Here is an 18,166-nt window from a genome sequence, read left to right on the forward strand (position 1 = left end):
CTCAGCTTTCTGAACATTACCAATGCAACAGCACGAAGAATATATTTGATGTAGCAGACAGTTGTCAAGTGGATTTGTCAATGTCTTTTCTAGTGGCAATAAAAATGTATAGTCTATTTAATGGTGCAATACCATAGCAGATATTCTAATTCTTTAAACTCACCTTCTTAAAAAAAGATAGAAAAGGCACAGTCTTGTAATGAGCAACTTCTGGTGCTGAATTCTCATACACATGACAGTAGCTCACAGAGTTTATTTTTAAATAAATTTTATTCAGTTTGAAGTGATTTTGAATGTATCACTCATATTTGGAACCCACAGCCTAATGTACTTGAGTATGACCCCTGATCTTTTTACCCATATGAGAAGTGCAGACAGATTGTGCTTTCTAAAGTCAAAGTGTAAAATATTTAATTCAACAGTCAAAACTACGACGTGCTTGTTTCAATTGAAAGTCATTGCTGTATTTTTAAGTCATAGATCAACCACAAAGACTATTCAACAAGAAATCAGCATTACAACTTGCATCAGAAAACCATTATCCAAAACCAGAGATCATTTTGTTACTAGCAAATACATTTGATACCAGCTGAACAGTAGCTTTTCCAAAAACTGTCTCATCAATTTAGAGATTAGATATAATATTGCATTTTAAAATGTATAGAATTTCCTATGATAATTCAACCAAAGAGAAGTTTTATAATATAAGCAAAGATATTTAATCCTACAGTTTACCTGTATCTCACAGCTTCACCTATATGAAATCAGGGTAAGGAGAGATTTTTTTTGTATGGTAAATGATGTGACAAGTGACTACAGTGGAGAGGAATGAGACAAGTCAAAATCTGGAGGTTAGCGGTTGTCATGGGCTCTAGGAGATATTTCACCTTATATTACACGCATAACTAGAACTGCTGCTGAATCAGGCAATTACAGATAGCCTGTAGAAGAAATACAGTATTTCACACTGAAATACTGATATAAGTTTAAATTTCCATTCCAGATGGTAATTCATAGTGAGATCCTCTTCCTTACACAGACACATACACTTCCTACATTATTTCCAAATGTGCAGGGAATGATTCAAAGTAATTTCTTCTTTATCCTATGTTTCCCCAGCTGCTGCTACACAAATTGTAAACATAATCTTAGTGTACTTCACAATTTCATATGATTCTTGGAAAGGGCTAGAATGTGTGGAATTCAGAACACTAAACTATAAGCTTCATTATTTTATTAATAAAGGTGTGGAGTTTGGATGATTGAGCTCATATCATGCAAGCAATATACACATTATAATTCCTATTGCTATCTTATTCCTGTATGACGTTTACTTTGGAAGTTATTCTCTAATTAAAATTTTAAAAAAAAGATGTTCTGATGTAACACATTTTACTTTTGCAAGATTTCACCTCTTTCTTTATTCCGCTATGGGCACATTGGACAAAATTTGTTAGCGAAATCTAAGTGTGTATTAGTATGTCTTTCAGTCAGGATAGGATTTCTTAGGAAATGTTTAAATCGGAATAATCAAACCATCACTTGGCTAAAAGAAATTACACAGGTGGAAGTGTTTGGAGTTAATTTGCAAACTCATTTGACAGCTTATTTTGCCAGTTTACAGTGTCATCTCTTTTGAGATAAATGGAAAATTGAGTCCAAGGGGCAAATGTTTTGCTCAAGATGGACTGATGCATCTCCCACTCTGGCAATGCCACACAAAAAATGCAGCTTCAAAACTGCATGAAGCACAAGTTGCTGATGAAAAGACAGTGCCACACAACACTGCTGCATCATGCTCACCAAGCTGCAAGCTGAGCCAAGCTAAGGACTGATCCATGCTGGCAAAGGGAACAGATGAGTTTTCCCCAGAACAGGTCAGCACCTTGAGAAATGATGCTGCACCAAGAAAGAGGGTTTGAATATCTGACAATCATGGGGAAAAGCTGTCTCCATCCCTCCTGACAGCATCATTAACATAGATCAACAGACAATGATCCTGAAAGTGCAGTTCTCCACGGCAATGTTGGCCTCCTCTGCCAAGAACAGCAGAGTTGAGCTGAAGCTTCAGCACATCATATTCTCCATCTTCCCTTAACCCTGCTCTTTTCCCCAGCATGGTACCTGCCATTACAGACAGCCAAGTGGGGACTTGGGGTCTAAAAGGTAGCTCCTAGACTTACCCCATCAGCATAAGGTAGCTGGCAGGACTCTACAATATGAGTGATCATGCATGTGAGCATGGCAGATTAGTGGGATCTGGCAGAAAGGGTAGACCATAGATGTTTACAATTAAATGATTTCTTGGATCTGTCAAATGCAGAATCCCTGAGGCAATCAGGCACCTCCTAGATGCAAATCTTCCATTTCGTTGTTCCCACGGCTATAAAGAATAAAGTTTAAAATCTCGAAAACCAAATCCATGTCAATGCTAACAGTATGAAAAAAGATCACATGAAATGAAAACCTAGAGAGCCTATTTAGCGTGCATGCTTTCTTAGGGCACTAAAAAGATGTAGATAAAAATCATTTGCCTTTATGAATGATATGGTATTCATTGGTTTTGTAATGATTTAAGTGACTTGACCTTTGTACTCAGATGGGAAAACCTTTAAAATTGTAGGTTTTCTCTGGATATGAAATGTAATGCATTCCTTTCCTTATTTTACAGGGACATCAAACCTGACAACATACTACTGGATGAGCATGGTAAGTGAATATTGACTGCTTTCTCTCAGATATCTCTAATTCTTGATATCTCAGTGACATGCTTTGTAAGTTAGCCTCAGATATTGGATTCTAACCTAAATCTGGACTTTTTCTGCAAAGTCCCTCTGTCCATCTTGTGGATTTTGAAATTTCCACTCCTGTTGAAAAAAAAATATGCTGATCTGACATTTGAAATAATTAAAGGAGAAGGAATTTAATATGAATTGGAATCACCAGGGACACATGATAAAAAGAAGTTAATATTTTATTAACAGAATTATTGTACATCACTATAATCTCTTCTTTAGGGCCTTACCACTAGAACAGTATCAAGCACTTATTTTCTCTTTTAGAACTTCTGAAGGGCTAAGAAATTTCATATAGCAAATTATTTGAAATTACTATCCTAAATTTAGTTACAGAATTTAGAAATATGCTTTTAAGTCTGTAAAATTTTTATGAGTCTACATGTATTTCTGGCTTAAATAACATTAAAAAGACTAGACAACATAATTGGGTTTAAACTTTCAGTATTAATTTCATTATCTCAAACAAAAAGAGCTGTGTTATTTTTAAAAAGCAGCTAATTTCTTTAAACTTAAGCTTTACACATGTATGTCGCCTAGGAAGTATTTTGCTAAAACCTCATAGATCTTTTTGCAACTACTCATGGAAAGAACATGAGAAAATGGAGGTAAAAGAATGCATTAACCTCTTATCAGAACAGAAATGCATACAAGAGGAAGACTAAATGGAAAAAGGAAATGTGTGTTTGCTACTGTGAGGAAGTTTTGTGCTTTGTTCACCTCAGAAATTGATTAAAAGCAGTTAATCTTTGAAAAAAATATAAACTTGAAATGATGCCTACATTACTACTGTCTTTCAAAATCCATTGCAGAGCTGCTAGGTACACAAGTTAAAGTTGATTAAAGAGGTAACATGGCAAACAGCTGGAGTTTGTCTCTGGTAATATGGAAACCAACAAAGCTAAATAACTTTTAAACCCTCTATAACTTCAGGAATTTAATGTTTCAGATCCATAAGTGTTAACGTTCCCTAGACATTAATGTCATCAAAAAAAGCATGAAATAGAAAACTCTTGTCTTTAAGTCCTGAGTGAATTAAAGATGTCAAAGGCAACATGAAATGACTTTGTGTTAAATCTCTGATTGACAGCCTTTGAAGCACGGTTGCCCTTATCTCTCCTTGCCCCTCATCAAGGTCAATTACTGCACAAAATCAGCCTCTTGTGAGAGCGTCACTATTGGCGCTCAAGTATTGCAGTAAAGCTACATCAAAATGAGAGACATGCTGGAAAATAAAGGTTTTCTGGTGATTATAAGCTGTTCAGAAACAAAATTATTTGTAGCCATCTTAGCAGATTTGGAATGGATAGCCTCTTTTCAGTGAAACAACAGAATACTGCTCCCTCATAGCACAGCTGCAAACAAGTGGTGAAACAACCATGCTTCTCCAAACTTGCAAGTAGACCTTGATCAGCAGAATTAATTAGCTCATGGGTCATTGACTCACAGGCCTGTTACATGATTGGGAGATGTAATTCTCTCAACCAGAATGAGGGCCCACACACTTCAACTTACTAGATGAGGTGACATCAGCAGGTCAGGTGTTTGTACCATGCTCATCAGCACAGGCTTCGTTTACAAATAACTGAAATACATAGAAATGTTTTAGATAATCTGATCTATTTTGGATGTCTGCACTGTACACCAGTATCTACTTCTCTTTGGTGACTAACGCCTAGGAAGTCTTGACTAAAGATACACCTTATAGATGTACATTTTGAAAGATAAATGCTATCCTTGAAGCCCATAAAAACTTTGATTAAGCCACAACATAGTAACATCATTTTTAGGGAATCATTGGACTTAACAGAAAAATATGCTGAATATATGCACCAAAAATACGTTAGGCTGTAGAGGAGGCATAACAAATTCACCTGAGTCAAACCAGGTGCACAGGAAGGAACTTTATTTTAGCCTGTGGCCTCTAAGACAGTACGACAGTTTCCTCTATGTTTGGCTTTACTCCTAGGTCTTTCTTACAGTTCATTAAACAAACTGCTTACACGAAGTATTATGGAATTGGATATGCACAGCATTTGGGACTGAAAGTTTGTCTCAGTGAGTTAGATTTCTTTCACCTCAGTGAGAAAACCTATTTTGGCTGAAGTCAAAGTGAAGTGTGATGCCATTCACATTGCCTTACATCTTCAAGCAATTAAACCGACTGACTTTCATAACATATACCAAGATTATAGATATTTCTGCTCATTAAAACCAGTTTCACTACAATTTTTCTGTATGACTTAGGGAGCATACCTCAGGGATACAGAAGTAGTAAAAACAGGAGATATTTCTTAATCAATAAAAATGATCAATTTACAAAGGAAAAAACCCACAAAAATATATACAAGCTATATTCAAAACCATTCTGGCAGAGGAAGCCTGAATTTTCCCATCTACTTTTCAGCAAAGCCATATCTCAGCACTGCTGAGCCCATGTTCTGATCCATCAGTGGAAATAAATGTTTGTTGATCACTAGAAGCTTAATGTCACATGAGAATAGGGTAATCAGATGCTTAAATTAGGGTTCTACCAGAACATGATTGCCTGGTCTCCTGGAGAGATTCTCCAGCCCACAGAGGAGTCTCCTCTGAGGAGAGAAAGTAGAGAGGTTTTCAGGGTTTACTCTCTGGACCAGAATCAGTCTTCTCTAACAAAACAAATGCTGTCCAGAAATCTCTCTTGTTATGTTTCCCCCTCAGTTTTCCCAGAATGTTGCTCCTTTTACAACTAACACTAATCTCTAAGCTTAGTAGTAGTGCTCTGTTTTGCTAACACACCTCTGAAACAGAGTTATTCCAGTGATAGCTGAAGAGACTACCTGATCATTCAGGAGAGCTATTATAGTATTGCCCAGAGAAAAGCATTATAGAATACTCTTAATAACAGTATTCTGCTTCCTGTACTGTTCCTTTAATTTAAATGGTTTAGAACTATATAACTGAAATGACAATATTTAGAACTGAAAGCTGGTAAGTCTGGTCCATGTTGTATTTTTTTGTGAAATACCAAAAAAATCCATGATCTATTGGCTATGATGTCCAAGGAGATGTGGAATGCCTAAAATGAAGAAAAAAAAGCAGTGGCAAAAAGATTAGTACGTTGCCTTTTGTCAGAGATGATAACATTCTTTCTGCAGCTATTTGGTAGCACCACTGATAATAACATTTCTGGTTGTTCTGCAGAAATTATGAAGCCCTACTTTGGCATCTGGGTTTTGCATAGTGCAGTGACCACACCATTATTATACTCCTTTTACAGGAAATTTGCAAGGATTTTATCTCCTCTCAAGCACATTTTTCAGGACATTGTTTCATAAGAGCAAGGCTCTGCAGAGGGACCTATATAGGCTGTATCAATGGGTCAAGGTCAATTCTATGAGGTTTAACAAGGACAAGTACCAGATCCTGCACATGGGTCACAACAACCCCATGCAGCGCTACAGGCTTGGGGAGGAGTGGCTGGAAAGCTGCCAAGTAGAAAAGGACTTCGGGGTGCTGGTTGACAGCTGCTGAACATGAGGCAGCAATGTGCCCAGGTGGCCAAGAAGACCAACAGCATCCTGGCTTGTATCAGAAATAGTGTCGCCAGCAGGAGCAGGGAAGTGATCATGCCTCTGTACTAGGCACTGGTGAGGCCACACCTTGAATACTGTGTTTAGTTTTGAGCCCATCACTACAAGAAAGATACTGAGGTGCTGGAGCATGTCCTGAGAAGGGCAGTGAACCTGGTGAGGGGTCTGGAGCACAAGCTGTATAGGAAGCAGCTGAGGGAACTGGGATTGTTTAGTCTGGAGGAGGCTGAGGGGAGACCTTATCATTCTCTACAACTACCTGAAAGGAGATTATAGTGAGGTGAGTGTGTTGGTTTTTTCCCCAAGAAACTAGCTATAGGATGAGAGGAAATGGCCAGAAGTTCCAGCAGGGGAGGTTTAGATTGGATATCAGGTAAAATTTCTTTACTAAAAGAGTGGTCAAGCATTGGAAGGGGCTGCCCAGGGAAGTGGTGGAGTCACCATCCCTGGAGGTGTTCAAAAAATGTGTAGACATGGCACTTGGGGCCGTGGTTTAGTGGGCATGGTGGTATTGGGTTGACAGTTGGACCTGATGATCTTAAAGGTCTCTTCCAACCTTAATGATTCTATGCTTCTATGATTTTATAAGGCCTGGTAATGTCCCTAATTGGTTTGCAGAGCAAGAACTCCCTGCTGGGTCAGACCCAGGACCTCGACCAATATTCTGTCACAGCCAGTGGCAAAAGGAGATACTATTCATGGAGAGTGCCCTTTGCCACTTCTAGTCATTGAATGCTTCAGCACTCTCCATCACTCACAGTTTTTGTGTTTGGATATTAGAGTATCTCTGCTTTAGAATCTGGATGAACCCTTGTTAATGAATTTGTCTACTGCCTCTTTGTAGCTGCTGCTGATATTGGCCTCTACAATCTCCTGGAGCAACAAGCTGTATAAGTTCACCATTCTTCATGAATGAAAAGTGTTTTCTTTTATCTGTTTTGAATCATTCTTCTTTCTAAAAAACATCCTCTACTTCTAGAATTGCAGGACTTTGTGAAGAATAGCTTACAGTCATAGTCTTCATGATACTCAAAAACTCCTTTGATGCTTTTCTGTCTTAGCTGAAGAGCCCCAGCCTTTTAAATTTTTCCTTATATGACTGCTCTGTTCCCTTTGCTCCTCTTTGTTGCCATAGGGAGTGTTACAGATACACAGGCTTTCAGTTTCAGAGCAGAAGAGCAAACATACTGGATCAAAGACCCATATAGTCGAGTTCTTATCTCCAAGCATTGCCAAAAAGTGAATGACAGAACAGGATATAAAACGAGGCAAGTTTTTGTGGTACTTTCTCCACATACTCACCCAACATCCAGCCTCAGGTATTTCCTGAACTGGGTATGGTTTCCATGCATTTAATAACTTCCAGTGGTCTTTTCCATGGTGTGTTCTGGTGCTTCCTTGAGTGGAGGAAACTTTTAGCATCCTTAGCATCTTCTGCTAAAATGTTCCTTAGCTTAAACACAGATTATGTGAAGATTCACTACCTCTTCATTCATTTTGAAGGTGCTATCTGCTAATTGCACTGAACGTCTCCTACTTCTTGTCTTGGAACTGCTTCCTAGCAGTTTTCCATACTCATATCACATACGTAATATTTCACCTAGACTTAACAGGACTAATTATGTTTTATTAGAGGTTTTTTTGGGTTTTTTTTTAATAGATTGGATTTTTGCACCTGTGTTAGTGATAATTATATTCAGTAATCTTTTCTTTTATGAGAGATCAAGGCAGATTCATGCTGACATTTGTATGCGCCTCTATATATGATTTTATTTTTTATGATCATCAAAGTTTTCCTTAAAACTTGATTTCCTTGATTCCATGAGAATATCAAACCAATGTCGAAAACCAACAGCAAAATCAAAAAATGCAGCCAATAAACAATCTTGGTCTTAAAACAAAAAATAGGATGAAAAAACTCACCTATAAATTCAATCTTTAAAACCCTGCTGTTAACTTCTGAACAATAGAACTGGCAACAGTATTACTCTGTAGCAATGTCTGGGAGACGTAAAGCCCCAGCTAAAGAAGTACCTGGTGTGGCGGCATTAGAGCTGATCCTCCTCATACCTGCTGACAATTTTCAGGGACTGTATCTTATTTAACGCTCTGACGCTGATTAACAAGATGAGTGTTCTCAGCATAATTCATCCACCTGGAACTATCTACACTTTGAAAATATATTCAAAACTTTTACATGCCTCCATGGCCATTAAACAGCCTACCCTTCTGAAATGCACAGCCTCGCCAATCCTGTCTATCGCAGTACCATACAGTTTCTAACAGTCTCCCTGGTGGTGACAGAATGTCAAGTCATGCCAGGTTCGCGTGGATACAAGCTTACGCTTTGTACATACTACAGATGAACCCAATTCTTAAATTGTTCATAAGATTTGACTTTCTGAGGGAAAACCAGATCTGAATTTGCTCCAAAATGTTCCCATGCTGAGGTTTCCCATCATCTCTGATGCATGCAGAGTCAGTGGCATTAAGTCCAGTCTGGTGTTTCTTCTTTCCACCCTCACATTTCACCCATTCAGTTTCAGACTCTGAGAAATTCAATGGGGTCTGAAGTCATGTACGTTTTCCTCCGCCAAGCTGTTAGTCAGCCAGCCTCAGCCACCTTTCAGGACTTGCTTTAGTTGTCACTGTGATTTGTTCTCCTCTAGCAAAAGCTAAATAATAGCCCACACAAAATCCATTTACTGTTTACCTCAGACACTGGGATTTTAGGCCGTGTGGAAGAATGAGGCACAAAAGCCATACAGCACTTCTGAAGAGCATACATAAAGCATCTCAAAGGCATACACTGTGCTGTAGGTATTAACTTACATATTTTCCCTGTTAAAGCCTTAACTGGAAGCTGACTGAAGGAATGCAATTTTTGAAACAATTTCCACTGAGATACTTCCTGCTTACAATGTACGTGTTGGCATATGTGAAATCTGTGCAGTCTGTGATGGTTTGAAAAAAGCCAGAGGAATTTGCAGTTTGACAAAGGAATGTGATCATTTGCCTTTTCTTCCTTTCTCTCCACCATCCTCTTGTTTTCATATGGGTCATGCAGCCATGGGGATTGAGCAAGGAGCTCTTTTCCTGTGATACTTGAATTTGGTAGCTACTGCTGAATCTCTTGTGCACTACTCTGCTTCACAGCTCTTAAAAGCTAAAACCAAGTGACAATGACATACTACTTAGTTCAATATTGTACCTGGTAGTTGAGAAGGGATCCAGGGTACTGGACTTGGTTTTGACATCTAGTTTTTTACAATAGTATCCAGAAAGGAAGATCAAGTAAAAGGTGTGAAGCTTAGGTGGGAAAAAGTCCCTATGAATTTAATTTTTGGAAACAGTGTAAAGTAGTCTATATGTCAGCATATTTATTGCAGCAATAACAACCTTTCCTTTTCCTATATGCAGCAGCTGCAATAAAAAGATGTCTTAGAGGGCGATTAGTGAGACTCCTATGGAGAACTAGGGTCTAACTGTCTTGAAATATTCACACCAGGAACAAAAAACTTAAAGAAAACCCCAAAACAAGTCACAGGCCTTAGAGCAATTGAAACAACTTAGTAGTGTGTGCAGGCAAGCAGAGCTCTGCCTTGACATCCCCCCAGCCCTCCTCTCTTGCCAACATGGGCAATGGGAGTTCATTCCCCATCACCCCTGACTAAATCCCAGTCACAGCCCCTCTCCATGCCCCCAGGTCCCACCAACCGCTGTGTGCAGTCCCTGCGGCAGCACAGCCATCTGCCTGCCTACAGGACACCTTCTTGTCCCTCCATAGCCAGTTAACAGCCCTCTAAGCAACAAAGGCAGCCTGCAGACAGCCCATGGGCCATGGGATGGCTATGTGATGGCGAAGAGCAATGGTGGAGTTTTTCCAGCGATACGGACACAGCTCTGCTGTGTATTGCAACTCGTACAGGAGCTGACCCTTGCTGCTATGTTGGCAGCAGGATGCAGAAGCCATCTTCCCACTCCATCCCTTACGTTGCAGAAGGGCAATTTTAACAAAACCATCAACCAGTGTATACGAAACTTCACATGTGCTATTTTGGTTTTGTTAAATGAGAAGAAATCTAATAAAAGGGAGAGAAAACAATGCACTCCAGGAGAGGCAATTTTCATAACAAATCCACTGTTTGGATCAGTCTGAATGGATATTATGCACTCAGTGTTTTGCAACAGGCTATCATGCTGGCACACCAATAGGGAGTATCACTTGCAATGCTGTCATTTAATTGACAGAACTTTATATTTATTTGTCAAAAAAATAAAACGTATTAGTCTGTCTCGATCCTTTCATTCTACGGCGTTTCATTCTACGGCGTATGTGAAATTGCTTAAACCTACTGCCATGAGGTGTCTGGATGTGGTTCAGTTATCTTTTTCAAGAAGCCTTCCTCCATGGCATTTTATTATTGCAGAAATCAACTGCAAACTTTCTACACTCTGGTCACCAGGAAGAAGGAATGCTACCCTGAAAGCTGATTACAGGCTGTGCTCTGAACACTATTTTTGTTATGGCAAAAAAACCCTCCCACCTCTTATAAAGTGATCGCTTTCATCTGCTCTTATTGTTTGTCTGCTGTGTGCAGATGTCTTCCTGGGCTAGGTGTCTTAGGAGGGAAGTGTCAATAAAATGTAAGCCTTTTTTTTGAGAAAATGGCAGAAAACAAACCATTTCATTGAAAATTTATACCATGTCTCTCATTTGGAGAAATAGCTGTAATTTTGGCAGTAGGATGTGCCTTCTTTCTTTTTCCCTTCCAAAATAGCTCAGATCTGGATAAATTAGGGGACTCTGAGAATTTCAGCTCACACATTCATGGCTACAGACCTCTTAGAGGTTGGCAGAGACATTTCCTGCTGACTTCGAGCAGGACCTAGGTTAGGCTGTTGGAACAGCAGCATCTTTTGTTAAGCCTGCTGTTCCTCAGTCAGGCACTGTGTTAACGTTCAGCATCAGTCATTTGTTACACTTCTTTCACCTCTGGCAGCAAACATGATAACAGCCACCCTCACTTAATAACTGCATCATGCCTAGAGCCTGCTCTGTTCTGTGGCTGAATGAGGTTGAGATCTTGATCAAAAAAGAAAAAAAGTCGCAGGAACCTGTCACTCAAGAGGTTGGTTCAACACATGATGTATTAATCCTCACCTGAGTGCAGGGCTAAGCTGGGGAAAGGAGTACATTTCCCTGTTTTCTGTCCTCCACAATGGCATTGTCAGACGTAATCCCAGAGAGCACAATATCTGCATCACTCTGCAATATAAAACTAGTCTTTAAGTGGAAGATTCAAAACCTAACAGCAGGCTTATCAAATTAAAAGTTTGCAGATACATTTTCAGGATGGATTTACATTTAGTTTTCTTCCTACAGTAAGCCAGAATTAACATGTTTTGCTTCCTTGTGGTGGAACAATATAACCTATACCTGTTGTAAACCACCCCAGGAAAAAGTAATGACAGAAGATTTGGGCCATCCAGCCTGATTAGTTCAGTTTAAATCAGCTGTCTGGCTGCTCAGGCAGCAAGGCTGACTTGTGCCACTTATCTTTTATCTTCCAACCCGCTGTCAGATCATTTGGGTCCTGCTGTTGTTACATACATGGTCTTCTGCTACCATGGATCTAATTTTATAGTTATTGGATGGTAAAAATACCCTTTTTCTTCTAGCTGCCTTTTTGCCCTGAGGAGACTCAGAAAAAGCCAGGCTGATGGTGACTTGAAGTGGATGTGATAGCAGACAGGTGTCATGAGTACCCAGGAGTGCAAGGGATGGCTCTAGTTGGAGATAAGGAGGGGCTGATTTCACACACAGATTCACAAAATTCAAGGCTGCTCCTGTTATTATCCACTCACTATCCCTAACGTTCAGGGCAGGAGGAAGTTCAGGGATAACCAGCAAAAAAAAAAGGTTCAGTGGTGTGAGCAGATTGTGGACACAATCATACGGGAAAAATATTCTATTATTTTTGCTGTAAATATGATTTTTCTACTTCTGAGCAATGTTTAATAGTAAGTTAAGCAGCACTTAATAATAATTTTCCATGAACTGGAAATAGTAATATTAACAGTAATAGTAATAATAACACTTAATAGTATTTTTTCATGTTGTGAACTTTTTCAATTTAATTTTTTTCCATTATCACTTAAAAGTTAAACAAAAGAAAAAGTATTTGTATGGTGCAATATTTTAACTTCTGTTTTTACTTTGTGGAATTGCAGGACATGTTCACATCACTGACTTCAACATAGCAACCATAGTGAAGGGCTCAGAAAAAGCTGCTTCTATGGCTGGCACAAAACCCTATATGGGTAAGTTTTCAAGACCATTTAAAAATTTAAGAAATCATACACATTAATGTTGACTAATCATATATTAAAAGAATCTTAAAATGTAAATGCATATAATAAATACATTCAACTTCTGTTTTTGATAATCTATATGCGTTAGCAATGGAAAACTTTGGAGATGGAAGGATTGGCCAGGAGCTTGGTCTCCACACTGGTTTCAGTCAGGTTCTGTTTGGTTGTGTGAAGCAAACTCAGGAGAGTGTCTGCTGTGTCACTTCCTCTAAATCTCCACAGCTGGAGACAAGAAAAAATAATTATATTTGCACCAGTGTGACTATGACCTAGCAGAGAACATGTAAATTCAATTTAGAAGTATCTACGCACATCCTTAATTGCTCTGCTATGCTGAGTTCCTCAAAAATGTGTCTTTTAGAGTGCTACGTAACTAATCCCTGAAGTGCTTACCCTATGGCTTTTACGGTCATTTTATATGTTTTAATCATGTAATTTAAATGCATAGATAGATTGAAGGCTGGGAGAGTAAAATTCAATTCACCTGTCCTCATGTGTCTAAACATTAAGCACCTTGGCTAAGCTAATAATACAAACTTCCCCTGGAGCTGAAGGACAGAAGGCATCTCCTGAATGTCATTTGTCTCAGCAAAGTTATCCCAGCTTCCACGACTGAGAATAGGCATGATTTGTCCTATTCGTGCCTTCCTACACATCTGCTGTTTTAATGCTCTCTGTATATGTAATAGCCATTGCCTGTGGAGTTGTCTGGGTTAAGACTAAACTTATCTGGATTCTGGGAACCAGACTAAGAGATATATGTGTCTCCAGGAGGCTTTCTCCAGCAGACATGCTCAGAGGACACTATTTGGGGACCCAAAGGCTGCTGTGTTACCGCACTTCTGCATAGTAGCACAGGAGTATTCATTTGACCAAGGAACAGGAATTAACAGTTGTATTTTTCACAGCACAAAGAGCACTGTACCAGCCTGCCCGTGAAGCAGGCAGGCATCTGCAGGGTGCCTCCATATCAGCTGTGAGACTGTGTCAGAGCAGTCCCAGAAGCAGCATTGTGTTTTCAGATATGATGTAGTTTGGGCATGAATCAACTAGCACTCTCCCTGATAATTTCCAGGGAGTTTGCAGGGCCTGGAGTCTGTTACTCCTGAGCAGCTTGAGCATAGCTGTCCTGTTTTGGCAGCTAATAGGATATAACAGTATGTGTGTGGTGACATCGTGCCATTTGGACTTGTGACCGGTGCACTGACCTGATGCTGGTTAGCTTACTCTTATAAATGTACTCAAAACAGACCAAGAAACATTTTATGTAGTTATGACTCAAGTATTTAAATTATGCAGAGGAATGAGGTTTTAGATTAAAATTTTCTCAGCTTTTCATATTGGTTACCTTTCATTGAGTGTCTAGTTCAGTGTCTTTACTTAGACGAGATGGTCAACATTGCACAGGCATGGGCTATGCAGTGTTAGGAGACCACATCTGGATACTGAGCTTCCCCTGAGGGCTGATACCTGAGTGTTTGATGTTGCACCACACATTCTCTATTCATTGTGGTAAGAAAAGGGATGCTGTAACCTGACTTACACCAACAGCTTTAGTTTAAAAGGAACTTGCTTGAGTATTTTTGCCAAATGGCAATTTTTAATGAAAAAAAAACCAGCAAAACAACAAAAACTCAAGCAAAAAGCCTTTTTTCTCTATAAATAATTTTACCTCCCCAACACACATAGACAAATAGCTGTGCAACTGACATGTGAAACTAATTACATTCACAGAAGTGTCCTTACATACATGATGACTGAAATGTTTAAAGATTCCAACATTTTTTAGATCTTATTTTTAAATTTCTGTGAAAAGATTTTTTTCTAAGAGCTCACACATTCTTCTTAAATAGCTGCCTAAAATCTAGCAGCCATTGCCATTAGGTGTAACAATTCTTATTACACAGGTTATTAAAAATATCCTTGAAAAGTAGTCTTTTTGCTGGAGCACAAACAAATTCAGAATAGATGTTTCCATATTTAAATTTGATGATGACAGCAGACATTACAATAAAGTCTTTTCTGAGATTTAATTTGGTAGTCAATTAAATGACTGTTTTGATGGCCTTACATTTTTTATCTTGAAGCTGTTGCACAGTTTTACATTAGAAAGCATAATTATTACAAAAGCAGAAAAAAGATGAGTACTTGCTTAGGGGTCAGTTCGCATTTCAGTATCCGTCTGTCATAGTCTGAATGAGTGTAATGAAGAGATCATCTGGCAGCTAATGATCAGAAGCAGATTAGTTAAAACAGGTGTACAAAAATGTATGTGAGCATTCTTCAAATATTTTGCTACTAAGTTTGGAGTGCTGTAGGCAGCTGAGCCTTTTTGCCTTCCCAAGGAGCTAAACGAACTCCTGGAGATTTCCAATGAGAGCCCAAGCTGACTGAAGGAAGGAGCTAAACAATAGACCTGGAGCTGGGGGAAGATGGGAGAGGGGGACAAGATTTTACCCTTGCATGTCAACAAACTGTTGTCTTGGTTCAACTCAGCTCACGGAGCTGTTCTGCCCGTGAACCCTTCTCCCCACACATCAGGTCTCTGCCATATCTAACAAACTCACAACAAGAAGAAACAATAAAGAAAAAAAGCTCTCTTTTCCTTTATGAAGAGACTATGGCACCATCCACCAGCTTACTTTCTCTACTGTGCCTTTCTCAGCTCCCAGAGATGCAAGAACACTGCCAAAGCCACAAGTTCAGTCTTTGCTACTCAGAAAGAGTCAGAAGAGTCATCCTTGCATTTAGTTGTTGTTGTAAGAAGGCAGGAAAGCCTTTAGAGCTGTAAAAATCCTCTGTTTCAGGTGAAAAGTGATGGGTGAGGATTCTCTGTGGCACAGCTTGGGCATCAAAGCTTCATCAAACCTCAAATACTGAGTTTGAGAGATATGGACACTCATTGACGCTGCTTTTTCCACTAAGTGCATAGATTTTAATTCCTGTCCTCTTTTAGCTTACACCTTTAATTTTGCGAAGAATCATATCTTTAGTGAAATGCTACAAAGACTTTTCCGTTGCAGTGCTCAAACTAATAAAGTTTCGGGTTCAGTCCTGATAGTTAAGTCCGTATGATTTCTGGATTTAAGGCTGTACCACAAACTTTCCACGTGGCTTTGCCTAAGCCATTTAGACAACGACTGAAACAGAAAAAAACACTTGTGGATGTTGGCTCTATGGTTTCTAGTAAGCTGTCAGTATAAGGAATTTAAGACATGCTTTAACCTCAGTGTAAGATGACAAAAATCACCTTCAAGCAAGATCCTTGTGAAGCACCAGAGCCAAAAAAACTTCCTTGGTTTCTGTAAGAGATGCTTCATGCAATGCTGGTTTTCATGATGATGAAGGTATGAGATGAGATGAAAGTTGTTTCACCCTCTGGGATGTTTAGAAAGGCTCACTCCCTTGTGGATCCTCTAACATTTAATCAGATAAAAGGGGATTCTCTAGCTTTTTCCTTTGTAGAGGTACTTAAAGGATTTCTCACTTCTTCCTATGTGAAATTTAAGTAATAAACAGAAAAGCGTTATCTCTAAAGCCTCCATTCCTATTTGAAATCTGATATGCTGAGAAATTGCTAGCGAGCAGTTTGCTCATGTGTAGCTTGACTGCATAAAACTGATATCCAGGAAAAAATGTAATGAATTGATAATTGTGTTGTAAAAATGCACTAGCTGTTCTGATTAAGATACCTATCTTGAGATGTTAAGCATGGTGTGAGTTAGCTCCTGCAGTTTTTGCTTAATCCCACTTCATATGAGCCTTTTTGCCCCTAAGTCTTTCTCAGCCTGAAATTTTCCCAGCCTATTTCCCTACTTATTAAATGGTTATGCAGACTGCAATGTATCTGAGCCTGAATATTTCTTCAGAAACCCTGGTAATTTCTCTGCATTCTCCTTTTGCAGCCGATTTATTCAGACAACTGAAATACTTGTCCCACACAGGCAACAAAACCATGGGCAATGGTGAATCTGAAAGGAATGAGACTGACAGCCTGTGGGACAAGCTGCTTCCAGGTGCTTCTGCAGATTTACGTCTCAAAGCCATTGACCTGAAGTGAAATCAGCTTCTTAGTGTCCAGGGGTCTTCAGGGTTTCTGTCTTGTACTGTACAGACTGTTGAAATACAATGTCTGCTAGAGCTGGTTTAGGAAACTTACATGTGTCACCCATGCCTGATTTTATCATTACAAATTTACCACTCAAACCTTCTACAGCACCTGTGATTGAGGGTGTTGTCAAAGGTTTTATTGCACAAACAGCCCTTTGAAAGCTCACAGGTCTTCAGGCTGTCATCCTATGCTGGCAAGCAATGCAAAATGTCCTTTGAGACCCAGCTGACTTTTGGCAAGCATGCCTGCTGCCAACAAATGAACTGAAGCACTATTGGGAGGAGCCCCCTCCAGTCCACACTGGGATATGGACCAGGAAAGCCAGTGCAGGGAAGGACATGGTCCCTGGCTAAGCCTGTGCCAGGGAAATCCAGCTGTGACTCTTTCTCCCTGCAGAAGGCTGATCATCAGCCTCCTTCTGTTTAAGGAAAATCTGCACTTGCCTGGCTGGAAACACCTATGTAAGTGCCATTTTCAACACTGTTCCATCTTTATGAGTGGAGGGAAAATAAAGATATTTCTTATATTGGTCCCTCACACAAGCTGCAAGAATTATGCTTGTGTCTCAGAGAATGTGCTCTGAGCTGGGCACCTATTTGCAGAAATGGCCCTCTCGTCCTGCAACAGGTTGGATTCCTCACTTTTGCATAATTTAGATGTATTTGAGTCCTATAATGCATGTTTTTTACTCACTGTTTCCTGTTTGAATGATGGAATTTCCAGACATCTCTCTATTATTTGAGAGTGTTGCAAAAACTTTCCAGACACAGATTAAAAATTCGTAGGGTTTAGGTTTTGGGGGATTTTTTAGTGAGTTAGTTTTTTTTCTGTTTCTGTAGATAAAAGGGTTAGGGGGGTTAGATAGAGTCTTTGTGGCTCTCTTCAGTGGAGGCTGAAATTATCCAAATAATGTACTATGACTTAAGTTCAAATCAAACCAATTAAATGCATATTATCATCTGAATACACCTGACAAAAATCCAAAACCAATAAAATCAGCAGTAAATTATGTGAAGAGGTTCAGCTACCCCTTCCTATCCTACAGGCTTGTTATCTCAGATTTTCACAGCTGCATTCTTAGAGTGGTGTCACAGTGAAGAATGGCTGTATGCCTGAGATTACCAGAGGAGTGGGGATTTACAGAGGTCCACTGAACTTGTAAAATGTATGAATCATCCATATTTATTAATTAATACTCTGTGGGAGTATTGTTGGAGTCAGAGAAAAGCTAGTGGATGTCCTGATATTAACCTTACAGGTAAAGTAAATATATCCTGTAGGGCTAGATTTGTTTCTGAGGTAGGTACACT

At 39.3% G+C, this 18,166-nt stretch overlaps 1 protein-coding gene across 1 annotated transcript in view; it reads left to right on the forward strand.

Annotated features, from left to right (window-relative positions):
- Window positions 1-2,636: 2,636 nt before the first annotated feature.
- LOC104533781 (serine/threonine-protein kinase 32B-like) overlaps window positions 2,637-18,166 on the forward strand; it is a 34,424-nt gene continuing 18,894 nt past the window's right edge. Inside the window, exons 1-2 of the mRNA XM_010180359.1 lie at window positions 2,637-2,709; window positions 12,605-12,694. Of these exons, the coding sequence (XP_010178661.1) occupies window positions 2,637-2,709; window positions 12,605-12,694 (163 nt within the window). The remainder of the gene's footprint in view (window positions 2,710-12,604; window positions 12,695-18,166) is intronic.

This window comes from Mesitornis unicolor, unplaced genomic scaffold, assembly GCF_000695765.1.
Source record: "Mesitornis unicolor isolate BGI_N332 unplaced genomic scaffold, ASM69576v1 scaffold3263, whole genome shotgun sequence".
In the NCBI taxonomy this organism is placed as follows: Eukaryota; Metazoa; Chordata; class Aves; order Mesitornithiformes; family Mesitornithidae; genus Mesitornis; species Mesitornis unicolor.